Raw genomic sequence first — 26,395 nt, 5'->3', positions numbered from 1 at the left:
GAGAGAGAGAAAGAGAGAGAGAAAGAGAGAGAGAGAGAGAGAGCGCCCTGGTCTTTTGCTTGTGAAGTGTTCTCCTGCAGGTGGGAACAGGAGTCTGAACTCTGGCCGTCACATCTACGTGTAGCAGTGCCCTTCATTCCTGGACACTGCAGGGAGAAGTTGGGATAGGAGTTCATCATCTCTGTTTCATATTATCTTCAATGTCAAATTCTTTCACACTGAAATAAGACAAGACTTCAGTGGGCGTGGGCTCAAGACTATCAAGACCACACATGTGGCAAGAACCTCTGTGAATATAGGGAATGCCACTCCAAATGCATGACATGCTATTCCCATGTGTATTTTGAACAACAAGTTGCCCATTGAGACTACGATTGTGAAGCTGGGGGATTGGCTCAGTGGGCAGAGAGCAGAACTTGTGTATCTTCCTTGCTGGATTCAGCACAGAGAGCATATGTGCTCTTTCTGTCTCTTATTACAAGACTAAGTCATTGGGAAGCATCCTGTACTATGCATAGTCTGAACAAAAAGGCGTGTGTGTCCATATGCATAGGTCTAATTAGCGCCTGGTGTATAGTACAGGTGGTGATGTTGCAGAGAGGATTGAAAAGCTGTCCTTGAGATACAGCCCTGGACATTGAGATGAGATCATCTGCTCCCATGCACAGGGCCACAGGAAGTATTCTCAGGCTGCCGGGGTGCTGTCCAGGTGAATGGGGGTGCTTCACACCTCTTTGCTCTCAGAGTCTCCACAGCCCCCGTTTCTCAGGCAGCCTTGATTTCCATTCTGGCGTTTACGTTCTCATTACTGTCATCAGTCATTACACTGGGGATCAGCTGTCTGGATGGAAAGCAATAGGTTATACTTCCGTCTTTTAACCCCGAAACATGTAGATGGAAATCAGCCTTAATTGGCAGGGTGGGTGGGGGTGCGGGTCCTGTGCAGCTGCAATATTCTTCGGGCAGCGAGGAAGATGCTCACAGCCCCCGAATCAGGGATGACAACTGGGTTTTAATTAACAGCAGGTGGGGCTTCTGGTCAGCCACCTGACATTTGAGGGATCACACAATAGCCTTTTCCTTTGAACCACATTTATTTCTGGCTTAATTAGTCCTTCTGAGATAGTCTTGCTATTAGCAACTGCCTCTCCATTTAAGATCCTTTTAACCAGATTTTTGTTTTCATTCTTCTCATTTTAGTACTGGCTTAATATTCAAAAAGGCCCAGGCTAACTCATTTTAATGGCCTCCACTACATAAATGCTAATTTTACATTTGGCCTTATTTCAGCCAGTTTTTTTTGAGACCATTTCAGAAGGACAAAAATGGAAAGATTAAGCCCCTTAGTGTCATCTGCCTGCAAAACCCTGTGGTTTCTTCTGACAGGAAGAGGGTTTTCAAATCCCTCCTTGGTCTTAGCTTCTGCGCTTGACATCTCATTATTGAACTCAGTGGCCTCAGCCTCACCTTCACCCAGTTAATTAAGTAACTCATTGAATGTATTATTCCGTTTTGAGTCCCCTACCCATGACAGGGAGAGATGGAGATGGCTTCTTCATCCTGGCACCCCTGCCATGGTCTCTTGCCTCCTCTTCCTTCCCTTCTGCCCTCAGTCAGAGAGGAAAGCAGGAAGACAGCAGCAGGAAAGAACTTGTCTGGAGAGACAAGGAAAGAAGGCATTGTTTGTCCGGTTTACCTGTTGGTTCCTGGAGTAGGATTTTTACTTTTTTAAGAGTCTTTACTTTAAAAAATGCCTTTGACCATGGTGATGGATTGTTGATAATGACATCACTGAACTGATGTTTTCTCCTATAAGATCTTATTTAAAACCCTCCTTTTTCAGAAACAACTGAGTTCACTAGCTTGTTCATGTTGCATAGCTACTAGGAACTAATCTAGATTAATCTCGACTTGGGATGGGAGGATTTTCTTTTCTTTTATTTATTTATTCCCTTTGGTTGCCCTTGTTGTTTTATTGTTGTAGTTATTATTATTGTTGTCGTTGTTGGATAGGACGGAGAGAAATGGAGAGAGGAGGGGAAGACAGAGAGGGGAAGAGAAAGACAGACACCTGCAGACCTGCTTCACTGCCTGTGAAGCGACTCCCCTGCAGGTGGGGAGCCGGGGTTCGAACCGGGATCCTTATGCCGGTCCTTGTGCTTTGTGCCACCTGCGCTTAACCTGCTGCACTACAGCCCGACTCCCTAGATGGGAGGATTTTCAACATGCATATCAGCTAAGGTGTTTCTGTCAGCTGCCTGCACACTTGTCGACAAACTCCTGAGATCAGTACAGTGGAATTCGTGATGAAAAGATCATGAGGAGGTCTTCTACATGCTAGAGCACCCAGATCTTGTGCCATGTTAAGGATGGGAAAGTTGGTTGGTTTGTCTCTGAGCAGTGGTCTTCAAACAGGACAGATGTTATACTCTGGCCAAACCACTAGAACATGCAACACATTATGTGTACACATTAAATTCAGTTAAAGCTGATTATATGTATCCTGTTCAGTCTATATCATCAATCTATATGTCTGTCTCTATCTGTGAGTTTGAAAGAGGGTTGCACTTGCATTTAAAAAGACAATTGGTGACCTGGCTGGAAAGAAACAAAGAAATGCATTGAATTGGTTAGAGAACAGAGGGAAGAGGTGGGAGTGGAGGTGTGCACAAAGGAAGAGAAACACTAACGTGGAAAGACAGCCAGAGACTTAGAAGTTCAAAATCAGAGTAATTGAAACAGGCTTTGGAAATGGTGGATCTGGAAAAGAATTAGAGGCTAAGGGAGAGGTAAACAGGAAGTTAAGAAAAGGTAAAGAGATAAATAGAATCAACCCTGGTGTGTTCATCAAGGGTGTTAAGAGAGAGGAGCACAGAGCACGGAGCGTTTATGCTTCTTCAAGCAAAAGGAAAAGAGAAACTTATCCAGAAGATGAGGTTGAGATGATCCTTTACACCTGATCATTATGAAACCTACTTGGGGTGGAAGGTCCCTTAGAAAAAGGAGTCTTGTGTGTGTGTGGGGGGTGTCTGTAGATGTCTATCTCCCCCACCCTTATCTTCCCCTCCCCTCTCAGTTTCTTTCTGTTCTATCCAATAAAAATGGGGAAATTGGCCACTAGAAGCAGTGGATTAGTAGTGCAGACATTGAGCCCTAGGGATAACCCTGGGGCAATAAAAAAAGAAGAAAGAAAGAAAGAAAGAAAGAAAGGAAAGAAAGAAAGAAAGAAAGAAAGAAAGAAAGAAAGAAAGAAAGAAAGAAAGAAAGAAAAAAGAAAGAAAGAGGAGTCTTGGTGTATGAAAGGCTGGCTCAGACATCACCTGCTGTAATTTGTTCCATCCTTGGGGAATAGGTGCTCTGGGTGCCAGGGACTTGCCCTGCATGAACATTTAACATAGAAAACACTATATGAAGGGTATTGCCTTTATGTAACTGAGAGTCTCATAGGTGTGGACATGAACACAAAACAAAACAACCAAAAACAAGCAAGACAGTAAGGATCAGAAGTGCAAATGCAATAGAGGAAACCAGAGAGCCGTGGTGGAGTTTTACCTGGTGTCAGGAGCAGGGATGCTCTGGAGTTTGATCTGAGATCAGAGAGAGGGGAAGGGAACCTCTGAGCTGAGCAGGGCAGGAGGCAGCACATGCAAGGAGATCCCCCCCAGTGAGGGAACTGAAGGCCAGCCTGGAGAGGCAGGGGCAGACTTCATAGTCTGGGCCCCTTGGGGCATGTGGGGAGTTGGGCTTCATCTTCAGTGTGTGAGTCACCACCAAGGTTGGATCTAGAGACATGTTCTGTCTTGGGATGGATGAGCTTTTTTTTTTTCTTTAATTTTTAATTATTTACTTATTGGCTAGAGACAGCCAGAAATCAAAAGGATACGAGGAGATAGAGAGGGAGATAAAAAGAGAGACACATGCAGCCCTGCTTCACCACTTGCAAAGATTTCCCCCTGCGGGTGGGGACCAGGGGCTCAAACCTGGGTCCTTGCACATTGTAGCCTGTGGGCTCAACTAGATGCTCCACTGCCTGTCCCCAGGATGAATGTCTCTTCAGGGTGTGCTTGGCTTGATTTCTGTTCCTGTACTTTGATAAGTGCATGCCCTACTGCAGCCCCTGTTGCCTAGCTCTCCCTCCCTGGAGGTGAAATACTGTTGAGACTCACAGCAGACTGCTGCACCAGTTGTTCAATAGCCAGAAAGGGTGATGCCTGGCACAACAGCCTGCATCGCACACTCCCTGGAAATCAACTCATCAGCGACACAAGGGTCTGGAAAATGGGAAACCAGGTTTTATAAGACAGCAGAACACCAGCATGGTCTGGCTCTCTGCAGTGTTGGTGAAAAGAGGATTGGTGCAACCACTGTGGAAAACAGTATGGAGGCTCCTGGAACATTCCATATAGAATTAGCATCTGAGCCAGCAGTCTTACTTCTGAGAACTCATTTGAGGTCAATTAAATCATCCATTTTTATAGACAATAGATAAGATATTGGGATAACCCAGTGATGCCTATCAGTAAATAAAAGTATATACAAATATCTATTCATCTCCCTATCTTTCACCCAATAGCAAAAGCAAAAGGAAAAATAAAAAATAAACAAAGGCACTGGGGATGATGGGGCCATTGTGCTAGCACTGAACCTCAACAATAACCCTAGTAGGAACAAAAGAACAAAAAAAGTACCTATATACTCCAGACTTTGGGATATTTTCACTGGGCTCTAACCCAGAAAGGGTTTGTCTACCTGCATTCTTCACTGAAGGGAGGTCCTGCCTACCTAGTGGATAGATTTGCTCTGGCATTGCTTTATGTTCTGCTCAGCTCTCTAATCACAGACCTTCATGCTCCTTCAAAATAAGTCACTGTAAATTTAATTAATTAATTAATTAATTTTGAGTAAAGGGAAATAGAGATGAAAAGGCGAAATAGAGAGAAAGAGGGACACCTGCAGCCCTGCTTCACCATTTGTCAAACTTCCGCTCTGAAGGAGTAGATGGGGGATTTGAACCAGGGTCCTTGTGCACTGCAATGCATGTGCTCTAACTGGTGCGCCACTACCCAGACCCTGCAAACCTTCACTCTACTTTGTTTTTTTTTAATTTATTTTTTATTTTATTTAAGAAAGGATTAATTAACAAAACCATAAGGTAGGAGGGGTATAACTCCACACAATTCCCACCACCCAATTCCATAATCCACCCCCTCCCCTGATAGCTTTCCCATTCTCTATCCCTCTGGGAGCATGGACCCAGGGTCATTGTGGGTTGCAGAAGGTAGAAGGTCTGGCTTCTGTAATTGCTTCCCCGCTGAACATGGGCGTTGACTGGTCGGTCCATACTCCCAGTCTGCCTCTCTCTTTCCCTAGTAGGGTGTGTCTCTGGGGAAGCTGAGCTCCAGGACATATTGGCGGGATCTTCAATCCAGGGAAGCCTGGCCAGCATCCTGGTGGCATCTGGAACCTGGTGATTGAAAAGAGAGTTAACATACGAAGCCAAACAAATTGTTGAGCAATCATGGACCTAAAGCTTGGAATAGTGGAGAGGAAGTGTTAGGGAGGTACTCACTGCAAACTCTAGTGTACTTCTGCTTTCAGGTATATATTTTGCAGTAGTTTATGGATACGTGTGAACATAAGCTCTACTTTGTTTTAATTGCTGCCGGGGTTATTGCTGGGGCTTGGTGCCAGCACTCTGAATCCATTGTTCCTGGTGACCATTTTTCCTATTCCTTCCATCTTTCTTTCTTTCTTTCTTTCTTTCTTTCTTTCTTTCTTTCTTTCTTTCTTTCTTTCTTTCTTTCTTTTTTGTTGTAATTAATGTCATTGTTATTGGGTAGGACAGATAGAAATGGAGAGAAGAGGGGAAGACAGAGGGGGAGAGACAGACACTTGCAGACCTGCTTCACCGCCTGTGAAGTGACTCCCCTGCAGGTGGAGAGCCGGGGTTCGAACCGGGATCCTTGTGCCGGTCCTTGTGCTTTGTGCCACCTGCACTTAACCCGCTGCGCTACAGCCCGACTCCTTTCTTTCTTCCTTCCTTTCTTTCTTTCTTTCTTTCTTTCTTTCTCTCTTTCTCTCTCTCTCTCTCTCTCTCTCTTTCTTTCTTTCTTTCTTTCTCTCTTTCTATTACACTTGATAAAACAAAGATGTATTGAGAGGGAAAAGGGAGATAGAGAGGAGGGAGAAAGAAAGACAGACAGCTGCAGACCTGTTTCACAGTTTGTGATATGCCCCACCCCCGTAGGTGGATCATGGGGGCTCAAAAGTAGGTGCTTGTGCATGGTAGTGTGTGCACTTATCAGGGTGAACCATGGCATGGCCCCAGCCCTTCACTCTTAATGCTCTTTCCAGAATACAGAAGGTGGGCAGATAAACAAAAATGTCTGATTCCAGCTGGAAGCTAGTTTAGTCTGAGCAGTCGTGGAGACCACTTAGCCATGTGTATGACTTATGATGCCAGGCAATAAAGTTTGTTTTCCTGGAAGGAAGAGTTAGTTACTTCCTCCTGAGGAAAGAAATACTATTCCCTTATGAGCAAAATAAGAAAACTGCCAACCCTTAGTCAAAGGGATGGAAATATTGTCTCCCAAGCAAGGTGGTTAACAAGAGAGCTGCAGTCCCAGAGAATACAGCACATTCATACCCAAGGTGACTTTCATGCCCAAGGAGACTTGTAGCTTCACCTAGCAATCTTCACAGTCCTGCCAGTGTCTCCCAGTGCAGCTGGTGGGCTGCCCGTCTCTGTGTTCTCCATGAGTGGCACAAGGATGCTTCCTCCAGGTGGTTTGCATCAGCTTGACTGAGCTTCAGTGCTTCTTCTGTGTCCCCTTTATTGACCAGCATCTAATAGCCTCAACTCTTCCTTTGATCATCTGATGTCTTTCTATAATAGCCATTTCCTTGGAGAAGACTGACTATTCAGTGCAGTGGTTGGTTGGTCTTCCTGGTACGAGGAACCTTAAACTCCGAGTGGTCTAGCAGGTGCTGCAGTGGACTGTCTGTTAGTATCAGTCCCATGACTTGTCGTTTTTGAAAAGACATCATTGTTTTGCCACCAGGGTCCTATTTAGTGGGCTGAAATAGCTGCAAGCTAGAAAATAAAATGCCGGCAGTGTTGAGAGCCATCTTCTATAGAGAAAGAAGAATAAAAATTTAAATAGAATGATGTCATGCACAGAAGAATGGATATAATGGCTAGCAGTAGAATATAGGTTGAAAAAAATGGCAATTGTAATCACAGGGATTTTCATCCCTCTCTGTGATGCTCGGTACTTTTTGTCCCTTTTCTCACTTCATCCTGACCCCCAGCTTATGCTGCCTGAATGGGTACCCGTTTGCTGAAATACAGAGACTGATGCACAGATGAATCGCCTCACAGCATCAGGTAGCTATCAGGTGGAACGATCTGGAATTTGGACAAGGCAGAGACATTCCTGAGGTTTCTCTCTCCCGTGTTTGAGGGCTGGCAAGTATAGGTCTGATTCAATTCCGTTTTTCCCCCAAATATCACTGGGGGGATGTCACTATCTTACTGTTACGAGTGATGACTGCATTACATTTACTAAAGAGGTTGATGTCCCCACAAAAGGCCTGTGGTATTTCCATTTCTGATAGTCTATATCTTTCTGGAGGTTATGTAACAAGCATTTTACTACAGGCCCCATAGTTCCTTCCAGAAAGGAGCTGGGGACGCACATGTGATTCCTGGAGAGGGAACTGCCCCAGACCTCCGACTCCTCCTCTGGACCCTCAGTCAGGCAAACATCAAACAGCTCACTTATTTTATTTGAAGTACCACCATGATGATGACCCTCATTCCGGGAAAGATGACCCTCTTGTCATTCTTCTAGGTAGCGAAGGGGGTGGGGGGGAGTTCCTTGGGAGGCTGCAGGGCCCTAATGGGTCTCAGCTCAAACTAATGCCCATACCAGAGGGAAGCCTCTAAAGTGAGCCTGTCCTCGGGCTGGGCCCTAAGCAGAGACTGAGAAGCTCCCTGTGAGGCTACAGTTCTTGTATAAGTATATGTGTATGTGTGTGTGTGTGTGTGTATGTATGTATATGATGTATGTGTATGTATATCTGTGTATGTGTGTATATGTATATGATGTATGTGTGTATATGTATATGTATATGTATATGTATATGTATATGTATATGTATATGTATATGTATATGTATATGTATATGTATATGTATATGATGTATGTGTAAGTGTATGTGTATATGTATGTGTATGCATATATGTATGTGTATATGTTTTTGTATATGTATATGCATATAATGTATATGTGTATGTGTATATGTATAGGTATTTATGGATGGTTTGCAGTTGTTACCGTGGTTAACACATATATAAAATTTCTCGGTTTTTTGGAAAAACCCCTCTCACCCCCAGCCTAGGTCCTCCTCCTCCCTCGTGCACCAGGGACTGAAAGCTCCCCTCCCACCCCCAGAGTCCTTTGCTTTGGTGCAATACATCAGACCCAGTCCAAGTTCTGCTTTATGTTTCTCCTTCTGTTCTTATTTCTAAACTTCTGTTCATGAGTGAGATCATCCCATCTTCATCCTTTTTCTGGCTGATCTCATTTCACATGATTCTTTCAATCATCCACCCTTGAATCCGGTGGCTTTGAACTAGCTGACCCCTCTGGGCATCCTTGGGGTTGTTTAAACAAACAAACAACAGCAGCAGCAGAGCAGCTATAACAATGTAACAACAGCAGTGGCCCAGAGGGCAATGAGCAGGCAGGAAAGAGGGTCTAATGGAGCACCCAAAGGGAGGCCAGGCTTCCTCCTAGAACACTTGTTCTGCACTGAGCCTTTGGGTGACAGGTGGGCACAGCTGCCCTCTCCTGCTCCACCTTGTGATCTTCAGTTCGCTTGCTTAACTGGAGTGCTCTAAACCTCACTTTCCTAATTGCCTCCTCAAATCCCTTAATGAAGGTGCCTATCAAAGTCTAAATAATTACCCAGTAATTTCGTATTTGCAAACTCCATCCCGCCTGTTTATGTTTCCTGCAGTTCAGGTGGGAGGTTCCGGGGCCAAGTGACTGTCACGGAGTCAGGGGGGTCTGGGCAGGTGCCCTGTTCTTGCAAGCTAGTCTCTCTCTCTCTCTCCCTCTCCCTCCCTTTCCCTCCCCCTTCCCTTTCCCTCCCCTCCCCCCTCTCCCTTTCCTCTTCTCCCCCCATCCCTCCCCATCTCCCTCTCCCTCCACCTCCCCCTCTCTCTCACACCTCAGCTATTTTGTTCTCATGTTATTTACAAACCCCAGTGTTTTTTTTGTTTGTTTTGTTTTGTTGCTTATAAAGACATAGAACATCATAAATTTTGCTCTGAGGGTTGAAGTCCAATTTCCTGGCACCCAAGACCACTCTGAGCCTGTCTGGCTTGTCCTTGCTCTGTCTTCTTTGCATAGTGTCCTTTTAGCTCCTAAGACCGACCTACTAGCTTCTCCTCTCTCTGTACCTCTTCTTTTGACTGGGGCCATTCATTATTCACAGGAGCCCATCCAGGGAGGTACAGGGGAATCTTTCAAGTTATAAGATCAAAATAAAATAATTCACAAAGCTTAAACAGTTTGGAATCTGTGGTCGGGGTGCTTCTCTGAGTAGACATTTGGCAGAGGGGCATCTGGATGCTGGTGGCTGGTGCAAAGGAAGCATCAGGGCAGAATCAAGCCAGGTGACAACCCCGTGGGATGCAGTTTCTCTCCTCCATCCTGCAACTGGCTGAGAGTTTGCAGCTGGGGGCTCCTCCAGTAGTATTCTTACACACCACGCTGAAATTATTCACCTCATGTAAAAACAAGTGCGATTTACATCTAATATGGGTAATTACTTTTACAGTTAATTAAAAGTGCTCTCATTAAGCTCCTGCTGACATGCCAATGCATAGCTTATATTTGCAAACAGACCTTGGGTTTGAGCTTACTTCTCTGACTCAACACAGCTACCTGAGAAGAGGCCACTTCCTGGAGCACAGTCTGCTCCACAGAGTCAGTGGTTCTGGGGCCTTCCCTTTCTCCCACCGAGTCACTCGTGCCCCATGACATCCAAACTTGGAAACATGCAGCCTTCAGGGTATGGGAGCACTCAAGGGGGAGAGACTGTGATCCCAAGGAAGGCAGTTGTGGTTCTAAATCACACCTTGCTGTCTCTCTTTGCATCGAAGCTGGATTTGAGGATGGTTTTTGTGGCCTTCCTGGCTCCGTGAGCCTTTCATCCTGGCCATCCCCCAGGAAGGACTCCCTACTCCTGTGTACTGTCAGAGCAGCTCTGAAGGCAGCCATCTTGCCATCTGGCCTTGTCAACTAAATCAGAATTTTCTTTCCCTCTTGGTAGGCTAGATCTTATGCCAGCATCTTAACCAGCTTATTATTTTTGTTTTTCCATTTGTGTGATTTCTGTTGAAACTGCTCTTACATTCTCAAGCTGAAATCTAATCCTTGGAACAAAGTCTATGCTGATTTTTTTTTTTTCTTTTGCACGCTCCAAATGTCTCCTTGAATTAGGGTCACCTTCCTGGCTAGTATCTAAGACTTACTTCTTCAGTCAGACAGTCATTTGAGACTGAAATGTTGAAAGGACAGAGAGATTCCAGTAGTGTGTTTAACAACTGTGCAGATTGCAGTGGAGGGCAGGGATTCTCTGGTCCAATGCTTGGTGATTTGGGCATTTTGCAAAGTTATTTGCTGCCATCTCCTGGCTCTGTGTGATATTGCAGGGGCCGAGGAACATCTGTGAATGGGGAAAGCTGTGGAACATGCACCAAAGTCAGATGCTATTCTTCCTGTATCCAGGGGACCTACTGTGAATCACATTAACTTTCTGCTGAGTGCACTGACAGATTCAGCTGAAAAGCACACAAATGCTCAAATCTGCAACATCGGTCATTTCAAAGATATATATATCTTTAATTTGGGGGCAAAATTGCTATTCTTAAATAAGGAGATCGATTTGAATGTACAGATTCCAGGACAGTCAGGGTGAAGGAGGAAACATAAACGTAAAACACAGAGCAGGTGGAGGAGATGGAGGTCAGTCATGAACTAACCTTAGGGGTTTCATGCGTCACTCGGTTTTTCACCTGCAAGATAGAAACACTAACCCTGGTGGTCCTCACAGCCTGCTTGCTTGCCTGCTTGAGTTATTAATTGGTTGATTGACTGATTTTCAAAATCTAAACCTTTGTGAAGGTCAAAAGGTTGTCTAGTATCAATATTTCTGAGAGAGAAACACCTGCACTACTGTTTCACAACTCGTGAAATATCCCCCCTGCAGGTGGGGACCAGGGGCTTGAACCTGCATCCTCTCACACTGTAATACGTGCACTTAAAGATGCCCTACCACCTGACCCCACGTAAATGCTTTTCAGAGTTTCTAAATCTAAAAGCATATTGACCTGCGTCTCTTACACTTGTTACTTCTTGTTATTATCATGAGCATAGACTCTTCATTGTAACAAACTATCAGGAAATAGTGAAGGATGAGTGTACTCTTCTAGAGGCTCCTGTCAGGGGAGAAGGCAAGAGTGGAGATCGTAAGGGGTTCCCCACACACACAGCCACCACCTTCCTCTGGCCTCTGTGGAAGCTGGTGTTTGCAGTGCCACTGTGGGGCTCTGTCCCTCTGCAGTCACTGCCATGCACACAGAAGGGCAGCAGGATGTCAAAAGTGTTTGTGTCTCAGCCAAGAACCCAGAAAGGTGGAAGGCAGTCTACTCTCGTATAGTGTCCGTGCTAGATTTAAAAGACATGAGGGGATGACTTCTGGATTTTTTAAAATCATTATTATTTTGTCATCACTAGTTTTTCATTTCTCTGGCAGACCTTTTTCAGGTATATAGAGACAGGCAGAGACACGCCTATGAGAAAGCAGCTTGCTATCCAAGTGAGCTAGTTTGCCAGCCCAGGAGAGCGATGCTGAAGTGTACTTTCTCTTCCCATAGCTATTATTATTATTACTAGCATTATTATTATTATTATTATTATTATTATTATTATTATTATTATCTCTCCATGGTTATCACTGGGACTTGGTACCAACACTACAAATCTACTGCTCCTAGCAGCCTTTTTTTTTTTTTTTCCATTTTATTCTAGAGAACAGAGATAAATTGAGATGGAAAGGGGGGAGGTAGAGATGGAAAAAGAAAAATAGACACCTGCAGACCTCCTTTGCTGCTTATGAAGCATCCGCCTTGCAGGTGGAGAGCCAGGGGCTCAAACCCAGATCCTTGTGCCAGTCCTTGCACTTAGCATATGTGCTTAACAGGGTGTAGCTTCTACCCCATTGACAATTATTTTCCACTTGAAAAGAGCAAACAAACACTGGGACTTCCTCCCCAGTAGAAGGCTAGTTGATCCTGAGCCTGGAACCTGATCTTAGCCCTTCCAGGGTTGACAGCTAAAGTCGCTGTGAGTCATCACAGGACCTCTGGGCAGAATGGACTAGAGCTGAGGAGGACACACTTGCCCAGGAGGGTCTGGGGTCTATGGGGAAGGAGGCCCTTTCCCTGCAGGGCTGGGAGGACACGGGGTGGAGTCTGCATCCCTGTTCTCAATGGTGTTCAGCCCTGAAGGGTGAAAGCCCATCCTCTGGGCTCTTCTCAGACTCGGCCACTGATCAAATTAGTATCAGAGAGAGATTAGTAGGAGATGGAAATTACATGGATCAAACTAGTATCAGAGAGATTAGTAGGAGGTGGAAATTACAGCAAATCTGCATAGACATGCAGATTCCAAAGAGAGTGCAGACAACCTGGTCTCTGAATTGTACATGGTACACAGTGGGAGTGGAAGGAGAGAGGAGGAAGAGATAGAAGGCTGAAGAAAGAACCTGGCACTTAAAGGAGGAAGAGATGGATGGATGATGGAGAGAAAGTGGCTTAAATCATGAAGATCAGATGCTCTGTAACTAGAGGTTTATCTTTCTTTTTTAAAATTTCTTTATTGGGGGATTAATACAAATTATCAATACAATAGTTTGTACATGCATAACATTTCCCAGGTTTCCACATAACAATACAACCCCCACTAGGTCCTCTGTCATCCTTTTTGGACCTGTACTCTCCCCCACCCCCACCCCAGAGCCTTTTACATTGGTACAATACGCCAATTCCAGTTCAGGTTCTACTTGTGTTTTCTTTTCTGATCTTGTTTTTCAATTTCTGCGTGAGAGTGAGATTATCCCATATTCATCCTTCTGTTTCTGACTTACTTCACTTAATATGATATCTTCAAGCTCTATCCAAGATAGGCTGAAAACGATGAAGTCACCTTTTTATATTTGAGTAGTATTCCATTGTGTATATAGGCCACAACTTGCTCAGCCACTCATCTATTGTTGGATACCTGGGTTGCTTCCAGGTTTTGGCTATTAAAATTGTGCTGCTAAGAACATATATGTACACAAATCTTTTTGGATGGGTGTTTTGGGTTCCTTAGGATATATCCCCAGGAGAGGAATTGCAGGATCATAGGGTAGGTCCATTTCTAGCCTTCTGAGTGTTCTCCAGACTGTTCTCCACAGAGGTTGGACCAATTGACATTCCTACCAGCAGTGCAGGAGGGTTCCTTTGACCCCACAACCTCTCCAGCATTTGTCACTATCTTTTATGATATGTGACATTCTCACAAGAGTGAAGTGGTATCCCATTGTTGTCTTTATTAGCACTTTTCTGACAATCAAAGAGTTGGAACATTTTTTTCATGTGTTTCTCAGCCTTTTGAATCTCTAATGTGGTGAATATTCTGTCCATGTCCTCCTCCCATTTTTGGATGGGGTTATTTGTTTTCTTGTTGTTGAGTTTGGCAAGCTCTTTATATATTTTTGTTATTAAACTCTTTTCTCATGTATGGCGTGCAAAGATCTTCTCTCATTCTGTGAGTGGTCTCTTTGTTTGGGTATTGGCGTCTTTTGCTATGCAGAAGCTTTTTAATTTGATATAGTCCCATAGGTTTATAATTGCCTTAGTCTTCTTTGTAATTGGATTCATTTCATTGAAGATACCTTTAAAATTTATGTGGAAAAGAGTTCCACCAATATTTTCCTCTAAATATCTTATAGTTTCTGGTTTAACATCCAAGTCCTTGAATCACTTGGAATTTACTTTTGTGTTTGGTGAAATATAGTGGTTCAGTTTCATTCTTCTGCATATTTCAACCCATTTTTTTCCAACACTATTTGTTGAAGAGACTCTGCTTTCCCCACTGAATAGTCTGGGCCCCTTTGTCAAAGATTAGATGTCCATAGGGGTGGGGCGAGTTTTATCTTTCTTACAGATAGTTTCTTTAGAACAGGAAAGTTATTGGTGATAAAAGAAAATGGGGGGGGGCAGGCGGTGGTGCACTTGGTTAAGCACTCACATTATAGTGTGCAAGGACCTAGGTTTGAGCCCCTGGTGCCCACCTTCAAGAGGAAAGCTTCAAGATGAGTGAAGCAGGGCTGCAGCTGTCTCTCTGTCTCTAGCTTCCCTCCCCTCTCAGTTTCTCTGTGTCTCTATCTGGTGATAAATAAAAATAAAATAAATATTTTTAAAGAGAAAGAATTTTTGTAAGACTGTTTATCTACTTGATAGGACAGATGGAAACTGAGGGGTAAGGAAAACAGAGAGTCAGAAACAATGAAATACCTGCAGCACTGCTTCACCCATGGAGGTGGAGACTAAAGTAATAGCTCTTATTCTGGGTAGCAGCCCAAATTTGAATCAGTTTAGATGTTTAAGAGAGTTTTCTTTTTTTTTTTTTAAAGCTTCTTGTGAGTTTCCAGGGCCTCAGCTTAGCACAGAGATTCATCTTAGGGAAGACCATCCTGAACATTGCAGAACATTCTATTTGTTTATTTATTTATTTACTGTCTTTGTGTTTATTTATCTATTTATTTTATTTTTATAAGAACACTGACCATCTCTGGTTTATAGTGACCTCATACTTTGTAGCCTCATGCACAAGAATCTCTTTGCATAACCATTATGCTGTCTCTCCCTGTCCCCAGAGAATTCTGTGCTTTATTTCTAAGCACCAAACCAGAGAGCTGAGCACAGGAATCTTCTTGAGCCCCCTGCCCAGTTCCTGCGTAGCTTTTCTCTAAAATCACTTTGCAGTCAGAAACAAGACAGCAGGGACGCGTGCCCTCCTGGTTCTGGGTGGCAGAGGGCTATAACATGGTCTCGGGACCACCATAGGGCTTAGGTCTATAGCAGGGAAAACCCTCCCTGCTTCTCCTGAGTGAGATGCTCGCAGCCTTCCTGGCCCTCCAGCCTGCCTCCTTTGTGGGACCTCCCATCTCTTAAAAGGATTCATGTCCCTGGAATCAGGGTCCACACAGGTAATGCAGGGTGACCTCATCTTAAGACACTGAACATAATTGCATCTGAAAAGTCTTTCCATAGAAGGCAGCATTCAGAAGTAAAAGGGGCAGTCCATGTGTTTGTATCTTGGGAGTCCCTGTCCAGCCTGCCACATACTCTTTGCTTTCACATCCTGGGAGGGGGCAGAGGTGAAGACTTAGCAGGCAGAGAACTGACTTAGTGGGCCTGAGCCCCTAGTTCCCACCTGGGCCACCATGTATAGCAGCAAGAGGCAGCACCATAGTGCTGGGGTGGTGTTATGGGCTGCTCCCTCTCCCTCTCCCTCTCCCTCTCCCTCTCCCTCTCCCTCTCCCTCTCCCTCTCCCTCTCCCTCTCCCTCTCCCTCTCCCTCTCCCTCTCTCCCTCTCTCTCTCTTTCCCTCTCCATCTCTCTCTCTCTCCCTCTCCTCTCTCTCTTTCCCCTCTCTCTCTCCTTCTTAAAATATAGAATAAAAATTAGACTGAGAAAATGAGTCAGTGTTATTATATGCCTACAGGAAAATTCCCTCCATTCCCCAGCACCATATCACTATTGTTGTTATTATTATTATTTCATTTTCTTTTCCTTTTTGCTTTTATGGTTATTGCTGGGGTTTGATGCTGGCACTATGAATCCACTGCTCCTGGCAGCCATTTTTTCCATTTTATTGGACAGAACAGAGAGGAATTGAGAGAGGAGGCTGAGATAGAGAGGGAGAGAGAGAGAGAGAGACACCTGCAGACCTGCTTCTCTTCTTGTGAAGGGTCCCCCCTGCAGTGGGGAGTTAGTTGGGGCTCGAACCCAGATCTTTGCGCAGGTCCTTGTGCTTCCTACTATCTACACTTAAGCCTGTGTGCCACCGCCCAGCCCCCCACATTATTATTCTTTTTTAAATACTAATAAATATTATTGCTAGCCTCCCCCTGCCCCAGGACTCTGGGGAATTAATAGCAGACATTTCTCTCCCCTTTTCCCAAGCTTCTGGGAACTTCTCAGATGAGAATGAAGCCGTCCCATGTTCCAGAAGAGCAGTGATGTTTGTGGGCCTGAATAAGCCTGACCTACAACAGCCATCACACGCAGCCAACACACAAAGTGCAGAAGAGAAGAATCCTTCCGGGAGAGAGGGCAGAAGAGAAGAGGTGCAGGAGGGCTTTGCTGCCCCAAAGCCAGGAGAACTCTGGAGAGGCAAAAGGGAAAGGAAGCTGCTAAAATAGAAGGGCTGTCACCTTCTCACGCCTTGCCCTGAACAAGGCTCACAACTCGGTGGGCCTGGGAGCTGCCGGGCTGGGCCTGACCTGCAGTGAAGGGAGCTGCTTTTATTAGAGTCTGGGGGAACTAAGGCACAGCCCACCACTAGCTTAGGGGAGTTGGGTCCAATGATAGGAACCTAAGTCATGTTCATGGGGGCTGGGGGGAGCCGGTTTGTCCATCTCAGTGTCCAGGCTAGGGTGGGAGGGCAGAGAGGAGTCTAATCTCATCCAGAGGCTATTTGTCATGAGGCTGGGAGTTCCTTCTCATCTGACCCAGCAGGGCTGCACACAGGCTGCTCCCCCCGAGACCAGGCTGAACCCAGAGGCCCCTTTGCTCAGTCAGGACCCCGCCTGGGCCAGGCAGATGGTGCAGAGGTAGCTCATGGGAGTCGGACTCGAGAGATTCCAGGTTTGATCTCCAACACTCACCGTAGCCAAGAAATAGAAGAGAAAAAAAGTCAGACTCTACCTGGCCCAAGGTGGCCGAGGATTGACTTAGCTCCCCACCCCTCGATCTGTCTCATGTATAAATGGATAAATGCATAGTTTTCAAGTATTTAAAGATCAGCAGGCTTGTACCTCACCTGAACTACTCCCTCCCCAACTGGCCCTTAGTGTCTTAGCTGCCTTGTTCCCCCCCACTTAGTAGACATCTATTTTTTATCTTTATTTATATACTTATTACTGGATAGGGGCAGAGAGAAATTGAGAGGGGAAGAGCAAAGATAGAGAGGGAAAGAGGCAGAGAGACATCTGGGGGCCAGGTGGTGGCACACTTGGTTAAGTGCTCACATTACAGTGTGCAAGGACCCAGGTTCAAGCCTCTGGTCCCCACCTGCAGAGGGAAAGCTTTGCGAGTGGTAAAGTAGTGCTACAGGTGTTTCTTTGTCTCTCTCTCCCTCCCTATCACCTCTTTCTCTCTCAATTTCTGGCTCTCTTTATCCAATAAATAAAGATAAAGAAATCTTAAGAGAGAGAGATGCAGCCCTGCTTCACCACTCCTGATGCTTTCCCTCTGTAGGTGGGGACCAGGGGCTTGAACCTGGGTCCCTGTGCAATATAATGTGTGCACTCAACCAGGTGTCCCACTGCCTGTCTCCCCTTGCCTTCTCCATTCTTTTCTCAGCTGCCTCTTCCCTTGGAAGTCCCATGGCCCTTTCCTCAGTGTGTCCTAGCTCTTTCTCCCTGCTTCCAATTTCTTCCCAGGAAGTATTTTGTTGAATGTTCCTATTGCTGATTCACCTTTTCACTGCCCTTTGCTAGCAGGATGGAAGCTTCACAGGGGCAGGGATGGTTCTGTGTGTCCTTGAGTCTCCCTGGCTAGAGCCTGGCTTGGCAAACAGTCGCAGTAGGACACACATCCTTTGAAGAAGTAAATGAGTAATACAGGCTGTGTGCATGTGGCAGCCATGTTGGCTAACTGGACATGTTGTCTAAGCCTTCTCCTTAGAGACTGGTTTTCCCCTTCTGCTGTCCAGAATCAAGAAAGACATGTGGAAGAGTGGATGGATGGATGAATGGGTTTTGAATGGTGGTGGAAAGGTGGGTGACAGAGGAATGAATGAGTGATGGGTGGATGGATGAAATGGGTATGGATGATGGTGAGTGAATGACAGTGAATGAATGACAGGCAGAAGGATTAAAAATAAGTGACGATGGATGGTCTTGCCTCGAAGGGGGCAGATTTGAGTATTCTGAGTATGAAATTAAGGGTAGTCTCCGCTGGTGTGGAGAGAGGCGTCTGAGAGGAGGAGGCTACAGTCTGAAGCTTCTCTTTGTCCTGAGCTCTGATCCACAGCTCCCCCCCCCCCCACACACACACACATCTGCACAAGGTGGCGCCCGCTAGGACGCCCATATGTCTCCAGTGCAAACACCAAGACCCACACTTCTAAACTGCACCATAAAGAGCAGTGGCTCGAGAAACTGCTGTGAGGAGAGCGAGCTCTTTATTATTATTGGAAAGGGCGTTTCAGCACACTGCAGACTTCCCTGACCATCAGTCTGACTCCTGCTCTTTCCTTCTCTCTCTCCTCCTCTCAGGATATCACAGCAGACTGCGACACCTGCGTGGGAGTAGAAGACAGGAAGGTAAGTCTGCGTTTCCCATCTTTTTGTTGCCGCTACTGTTTCAGATATGACAAGGATTGTGGGATTCAAACCCAGGCGTCGAGGGCGTGTCTGAGTGGACAGCGGCATGGGAAGGTCCCTGTGTGCGCTGGTTTTGCGTCCTTTAAGGATGGACAGGCTCTGTAGTGTTCCTCCTTCTGTTTCTTGGAGCTCTGGCTCACTCTGGTGTTTCCACTGAAGAGCATAGAACAGGATGAAGTGCTTGAGTATCCGTGCTGGGTTTTATTTGGATGTATGCTTCTCCTCTGAGAAAGTCATTTTGTTTTGTTTTTTTTTTTTTTTGCACTTTATCTGAGTCTAGCTAAGGGTGGTGTACATTAAGCCACCTGCCACATGGGTCTGGATCATAGCATGCATGTTCCATACTGGGCTTTCCAATGTATGTTCCCACAAGTGGCCAGGGCTCTTTGGCTTGGAATAGCAACTGCCTCTTTTTCCCAAACAGCACGTTTTGCAGGTGTTGTAATACCCATCTGTTCGCATGAGCTTCCTTGAAGTGGTGTGAGCAGAGGTTAGTAGGAACCCTCCTCATTTACCTTCTTGTTCTACTTGGTGCCCGACCTCCCTGGGGAAAGAGACTCTTAGACAATCGCTGTCCGCTGTGGTATTTTTAGTCTCTCTTTATTGACCAGAGGTAGCCAAAGTGTCCACAGTCAGATGCGGCCAAGCAGATCAAATTTGACCACTTGTGCCTTGGCTCCAAGAGGTCAGAGAAATACATCAAGGAGAGACATCCTCGGGCGACTGGTGACATCCTCCCGCTACTGTGAGAGATGTTTCTCTCTGCTTCCCATCTCCCTTCTGCTGAAAGCAGTTGTTATTGCAAGCAGAGGGTTTCAGCCCTGATTTCATGATCTCTTGGTCACCTGATGATGAATAAGGTGACTGGAGGACTCCTCAAAGCAAAAACGTGCTTTGTAACTCAGAGGCAATTGCTGTACAGGATGTGGGAGCCCGCTAATGTGCTCTCATCAGGAGGAGTAACGACCCAACCAACTGCGTTCACCCTGCTGGACCTCAGACCTCAGCTGAGTGCGGCCTGTGGAGTCCTGGCCTCCAGGTGAAGGTGGCTCCCTCCTGGTGGCATCCCCAGCAGGTCCGTGTGTAGTTCTGCTCCAGTGCACGTATTTGTAGGATGCACAGATAGAAACAGAATCACCACTTAGGCTAAGCTTGCCTCTGCTGTGTTCCCCACTGACACCACCCTCAGAATGGAGTGTCTGTCTGTCCTTCTTCCAAAGGTGTCTCCACTCCCCCTTGGACTTTTGTTTAATTCTCCGGTGTACTTCTCTCTGTTTTATTTCTCTTTCCCTTTGCTTTGTGTACATCTCTGAATGGGAACCTCCCCCAGTCCTGTAGGTGCACATTGAGGTTTAGGTGAGAAAGAGGCACCTGGGATCATTCTGTGTGGGGCTTCCAGGGCCGCTAGGAGATGTGACACACCTGCAGACACGTGCCAGCTCATAGCCCTGTGCAGTGCCTTTCATTAGCAGGCCACTCGCCAGTGAAGCTTGCCCTTGTTGTCTTTGTGAACTTGACCTCACAGGCCCGATGACCCCAGGAGCAACCAAACTTTTGGCTGTCATGAGCAGCTGATGGTGCTGACCTCACCACAGCTGGGCAGTTTTCTCTTGGCTGCCTTCCATCTTGTAATGGGTGCTCTAATTTCTTTCTATTTTGAAAATTCTGTTTTGATTATCTTTATTTATTTATGATAGAGACAGCCAGAAATCAAGAGGGAAGGGGGAGGGAGAGAGGGAGAGAGACAGAGAGACACCTGCAGCCCTGCTCCACCACTTGAAAAGCTAAGGGGCTCGAACCCAGGTCCTTGCTTATCAGAATATTTGTTCAACCAGGTGTGCCACTACCTGGCGTCCAATTCTCTAATGTCTCTGTTTCACCAAACCGACCGCCCAGTCTCCCTCCTTTCTGGCCCTAGACATTGGGAATTCAGCTTCTCTGGGTCCTCTGGGTCTCCCTGGGCGGCTGGAAGTGTTTGTGGAGGCTGAGAGTTAGAGGAGCTCATCTGGGTTTTTAGCTCCAGTCTCCCAGAGAGCAAGTCCACATGCAAACCTGCCCCTAGGAGGCCCAGGACGCTGCCTGGCTGGAGGGTGATGCAACTAAGGTCCCATAGCCCCAGCGCTGGGCCTCTGCTAGTCCTGCTTCCTGAGCACCCTTCCCCCCCCCCCCCGTGTGGTTCTGAAATGCCACCCCGACACTGACAGTCATTCCTGCTTGCGTGCATGCCCGCCCCTCTCCTTCCGAGCTGAATGCTCCTGGCAAAATCCGTAATTTGATAAAGTGGAATTGAAGTGATGTAAGGTGACAGAGGTGTCAAAATAATAAGCCAGGCTGGCTCTGAAGAGACGGCCCTCAGCCCACTTGGAGCTGCATCAAGTACCAGGTGTCCAGGATACCCAGTGGGGTTCACCTCTGAGCCTAGTTGCCTTTCTTTTATTTTTTTAAAGAAACTTTTTTTCAGTTATTTTTTAATTTTTTTTATTTATTATTATCTTATTGGGGACAGCCAGAAATCAAGAGGGAGGTGGGTAATAGAGAGAGAGAGAGAGAGACAGAGAGACACCTGCAGCCCTGCTTCACCACTCCTAAAGCTTTCCCCCTGCAGGTGGGTACCGGGGGCTCGAACCCAGGTCCTTGAGCATTGTAATATATGCACTCAACCAGGTGTGCTACCACCCGGCCCCTCTAGCTGCCTTTATTAAGGAGCCTTACCTCCAGGGCTGATGAGATAGTCATTCACCTGATAGTGCGCTGTTTGGCCCTGGGAGTGACTGAGGATCGAACCTTCTGCACTTGAGGAAGCTTCCTTGATGTCATTGATCTCTTTGACTTCCTTTGCCTCTCTCTCTAAAAGAGAAAAAAAATCCTGGCACAGGGTAACTTATGTTCTCTACTGAGTGACCCACCCCCCCCACCCCCCACCCCCCCCACCCCCACCCCCGTCTTTGTTCCTTGTTTTAGCTTTCTCGCTCTCGGGCCGGAAGTCCGTCTCTGCTATCAACTCAGGCGGGCTGAGAGGGGCTGCTGAGGAGGTCGGGTCTGAGTGCTCTTGGAAAGAGGGGCAATTTCTTGGTGTGGCTGCCCCTGCCCCTTCCCCAAGGAAGACACCCCTATTCCTGAGTGCGACACCTGTGGCTTGGTCTCTGCTTGCAAGCCATGCCTATTTTTCTTAGGCCTATGAGTCTGCATCTGTCGTGTTTTAATCTTTATTAAGGAGAGAGAGCCAGAGCATCAGTCTGGCACATGGAGTAGCAGGAATCGAACTTAGAACCTTCTGCTTGGGAGTCTAGTGATTCAGACATGGGGCCATTTCCCGAGCTTGACAATGGTAATATTCTTGGTAAGTAATGGTTGTGGTTGTTGCTGTTGTTTTTACATGAGAACTGCTCAGCTCTGGTTTATAGTGGTGCAGGGGTTTGAACCTGGGACTGCAGAGCCTCAGACACAGTCTCTTTGCATAACCACTATGCTATACAGAACCCACCCAGTAATGCTTGTCTTTCAAATGGTTTAAAATGAGCCAGCAGGATGGTTCACCTGGAGTGGAGCCTATTTGGTCCTAGGTACCACCCAGGTCTGAGCCTGACTCCCGGTGCCCCGAGGGAAGCCTGGGCAGGTTCCCTCCTTCTTTCTCTCTTTATATCCCTGCCTCTGTCTCTCTCTTTCTGGGTGAAAAATTTTCTCCAGAGCAAGGAAGTCCTGGGACTGCAGTAATTATAATGATGGTGACAACAGCAACAGTAACAATACTAACAGCAGCAGTAGCGATATTTATCTTCCCTTAATGGTTCACACCGTCTTCATCCACTGAGAACCTGCTCCAACATTTATACCTTGGGGATAATTCACCAGTTTACCTGCCTTCAGTCCTAGGTAGGCTTATATACTTCTCACCCCTTCATTTTAAAAATGTGATTTCCCTGTGCTGATGTTTTCACCTCTTGGCAGTTATGTATTGATTGAGGCTAAATCATGTACATTTTGGTACCCTTCCTATGGCTGTTATTTTCATTTCTTGAACTGAAACAAATTAAGTCTACTCTTTTTAATGTGATTTTTAACGCTGCCTTTTTCTTAGATTCTGAATTATAACACAGGAAACTCTCGAGTCTGAGAGAGATTTCTCGGGTAGTTCTGTAATCTCTGATGGGGGGAAATAAATAAATAAATGGTCACCGGCTCTCTGGGTGATGTGTCGAGTGAACATTAGTTACTTAACCCCTCCAGTCGGTGTCTTTGATTCCCCTGCTTTTGGCTGTGTGGCAGGGCGTCTTCACGCCTTAGAAAGTATGCCCTGTCCAGTTGTGATTGATGCTGGCCCCTGCTTTTGCACAGTTCTCTTCATGTTGGTCACGGTCAGAAATCCCAGGGACTGTGCCATCCATCTCAGCAGCGTGTGTGCCCAGGTTATGTCTGAGGGAGCTGTGTGTAGGGGCAGCAGAGCCCAGGGCAGTGGGTAGAGGGGGCGGGCAGGGGGGGCATATCTTCACTGTCCCCTGCACACACACCAGCCTCAGTACATCCCATACTGACTTGCAGTCACTTTCTGGATCTTGTTTTATTTTTTGTTGTTTGCTTCCCATAGACTAGAATTTATTTCCCCATCAAGTCACTGAGAATGTAAGATCCCTCCCCTTGGCCTTTGCCAAGCAGGAGCCAAGAGAATCTGCAGGTGGGCCAGAGGTTTCCTGACTCAGATGAGAGTGAAGGTCTGTCCCAAAGACAGAAAGGCTCTGGGCTCTCAGTGAAGATGGTCTGTCTGCTGGGGTTGAAGGGAGTGCTGTTCATGGGTGTCCTGCCATCCAGGCTGGCAGTCATGCCTCTCCTCACACTGCTTCTCAGCCACACGGTGTGAGAGAAGCCCAAGGACCTACTGATTGAGCATTCAAAGCACCCTTACTGACAACAAGGAAAAAAAAGTGTATATAGGTATGTCTATATTTATATGTCTGTGTTTACAGAGGGTTTTTTTTTTAACTGTGTCTATTATGAATGAGTCCTCCTCCTCCTTTCTTTTCCTTTTCTTCCCCGTCTCCTTCCTCTCTCCCTCCTTTCTTTCTGCCACCAGGGTTATCTCTGGGGCCCCTTGCCTGTACTACGAATACACTGCTTCCAGCAGCCATCTTTCCTTTTTTCTTTCTTTCTATTTTTATTTGGTAATTATAGGACACAGAAAAATTGAGAGGGGTGGGGGAAGAGAAAGAGGGAGAGGAAGACAGCTGCAGGCCTGCAGGAATTCTCCTCACGAAGGGTCCTACCAGCAGGTGGGGAGCAGGGGCTGGAACCCAGCTCCTTGTGCATGGTGCTGTGCCCTTAACTGGACACACCACCCCATGAGTGTTTCTGCTGCTCCATTTCACTAGTTCACAAGTGACAAATACTGAATTTTGCCCCTCAGACAGGAGTATTTTCCTGGGGGAAATGAAGAATGCCTAAGAGGGGTCACTGAGGTGCTCACAGAATCACGCAAAGGGAAGCAGGGCAGCCTCCCACATGGTGCACACCTGCCCCCCTAGGCAGCTTGGAAATGTGTGTGTGTGTGTGTGTTTCTAAGACCTGCTCAATTAGCACATGAGCAGAGAATAAAAATCCCCCCTTTCCTTGTGCTGGCAAGTTCACCATCGCTAAGGAGAGAGGAACATCACTATTAGACCTCCCTGGGAATAAAACAGCAGACAGGAAACTGTGTGCTTTTCTACTGACTCCTTCAAAGTTTTGATTTTAGTAGGGCTCAAGGATGTTTGTAATAGTTGTGGATCATAGTAAAGGTGGAAGACCACAGATCTCACTCATCTGATTATACTAGGGATAGAGGCTAAGGTCATATTGGGTAGAAATACTTACTCATTTGTGGTAGAAATCTCGTGGTTATTAAGGGAATTTCTCAGTCCTTGTGTGAGAGTCTGTGAGAGAAAAACAACCAACAAAAAATATCTCTGTGCCTAGAATTGTCTTCGATATGTGTAAGGAAAAGGTTAGGCTATCTGTGGGGTAGGTGAGACAGTGGGAAAGAAGAAAGGGGTAAAGGGAGGAGAGAGAGAGAGAGAGAGAGAGAGAGAGAGAGAGAGAGAGAGAGAGAGAGGGAGAAAGGTGAACTAAGGAGTCTGTCTGCTTGGTTCTATTTGAATTAACATGTAATTCAAAGAGGCTTAAACTAGTATTACAATTCACTAACTCCCAGTAATGGGTTGAAAAGATGCCATGATATCCCCAACCCCTGGCACCTGTGGGGCATGACTTATTTGGAAATAAACCCAAAATACAGTGGATAAACTGTGAGGAAAATGATGCTGAGAGGTGGGGAGAGGTTCTTTGCTCTTCAGAAAGCTTTGAGGAGAAGGTGGGTTGCAGACAGATTAGCATCCCCCACCTCCTTATGCATCCTAGGACTCCCTGAACTATGACCACTCTTTCAGATTTGTCTTTGCCACTGCAAGACTCCTAGGGGTCAATGTAGGTTCTTAGCAACCATGATGGAGGACAAAGGACCAGGCCTGAACCACAGCCCCAGCCATGGAAAGGCCTGGATTCTTTCTAGATATTGACTTGGTTTTCTATGTAGAATTGGAAGAGGAAAATTTCTTTAAAAAGTATAACTGCGGGGGGCAGGTGGTAGCACAGCAGGGTAATTGCACATGGCACTAAGTGCAAGGACCAGCCTAAGGATCCTGGTTTGAGCCCCGGCTCCCCACCTGCAGAGGGGTCGCTTCACCAGTGGTGAAGCGGGTCTGCAGGTGTCTGTCTTTCTCTCCCCCCTCTGTCTTCCTCTCCTCTCTCAGTTTCTCTCTGTCCTATCCAACAACAATGACATCATTAACAGCAATGATAATAACCACAACAACGATAAAACAAGGCCAGCAAAAGGGGAAGACGTGGCCTCCAGGAGCAGTGGATTTGTAGTGCAGGCACAGAGCCCCATCAATAACCCTGGAGGTAAAAAAAAATTGTATAACTGCTACCAAGCACTTGGTATTTTCCATGTCCAAGGCTGTTTGCTAAGTGCCTGACTAGCTAGATTAGCTTAATCTGTCTGCTTAGCTAGAAAAGCAGGTGGGAGTCCCCCATGGAAGAATGAGGTTCCAGAAATATCAAGTGAATGTTCCAAACTGACCCCGTAAGGGATAGCATGCTATAATCTATAATAATATAAATAATAACAATAATATAAATAATATAAACTATAATCTCAGTAGGTCTATAATAAGAGCTGAGCATCTCCTGGCCCGGAGACCCAACTTTCAGCTAGACCCAGCTGCCCCCAAATTAACAGAAGTCTAGGAGCCAAATGAGGGCGCATCCAGTTGAGCACAGATCAGCATGTGTAGGGTTCAAGCCTCCTGTCCCCACCTGCAGGGGGTGTGGGGGGTGGGAAGACCCTCAGGATCAGTGAAGCGGTGTTGCAGGTGTCTCTCTTTCTCCCCCTCTATCTCCCCTTCCCTCGGAGTTTCTTTCTGTCACTATTGAGTAAAACATAACAAGTACAATAGAATGTGGTTTCTGTGAAAACAAAGCCAGTAGCTGACTCCTGGCCAAGGTCTGTTATAACACTGTGAATACAAGGGCATACACAGAGGAAGGCCAAAAATGGCGATGTATTTTGTTAAACTAAGTTCAAAATGAACTTCTTGTCCTCCAAAGACTGTTGACATCAAAAGATCGA

The 26,395-nt window shown here is 46.2% G+C and overlaps 1 protein-coding gene across 9 annotated transcripts in view; it reads left to right on the top strand.

Moving 5' to 3' along the window:
- The window catches only part of RBFOX1 (RNA binding fox-1 homolog 1), a 1,765,566-nt gene that overhangs the window by 1,021,929 nt on the left and 717,242 nt on the right, over positions 1 to 26,395 (top strand). For all 9 annotated transcript variants that reach the window (XM_060172406.1, XM_060172410.1, XM_060172405.1 and 6 more), the window contains exon 6: positions 18,628 to 18,675. In XM_060172406.1, coding sequence (XP_060028389.1) covers positions 18,628 to 18,675 — 48 coding nt within the window. The remainder of the gene's footprint in view (positions 1 to 18,627; positions 18,676 to 26,395) is intronic.

The sequence above is a fragment of the Erinaceus europaeus genome, chromosome 15, assembly GCF_950295315.1.
Source record: "Erinaceus europaeus chromosome 15, mEriEur2.1, whole genome shotgun sequence".
NCBI lineage: Eukaryota > Metazoa > Chordata > Mammalia > Eulipotyphla > Erinaceidae > Erinaceus > Erinaceus europaeus.
Note: the sequence above shows the minus strand (reverse complement) of the source record. Positions and strands in the feature narration are given on the sequence as shown.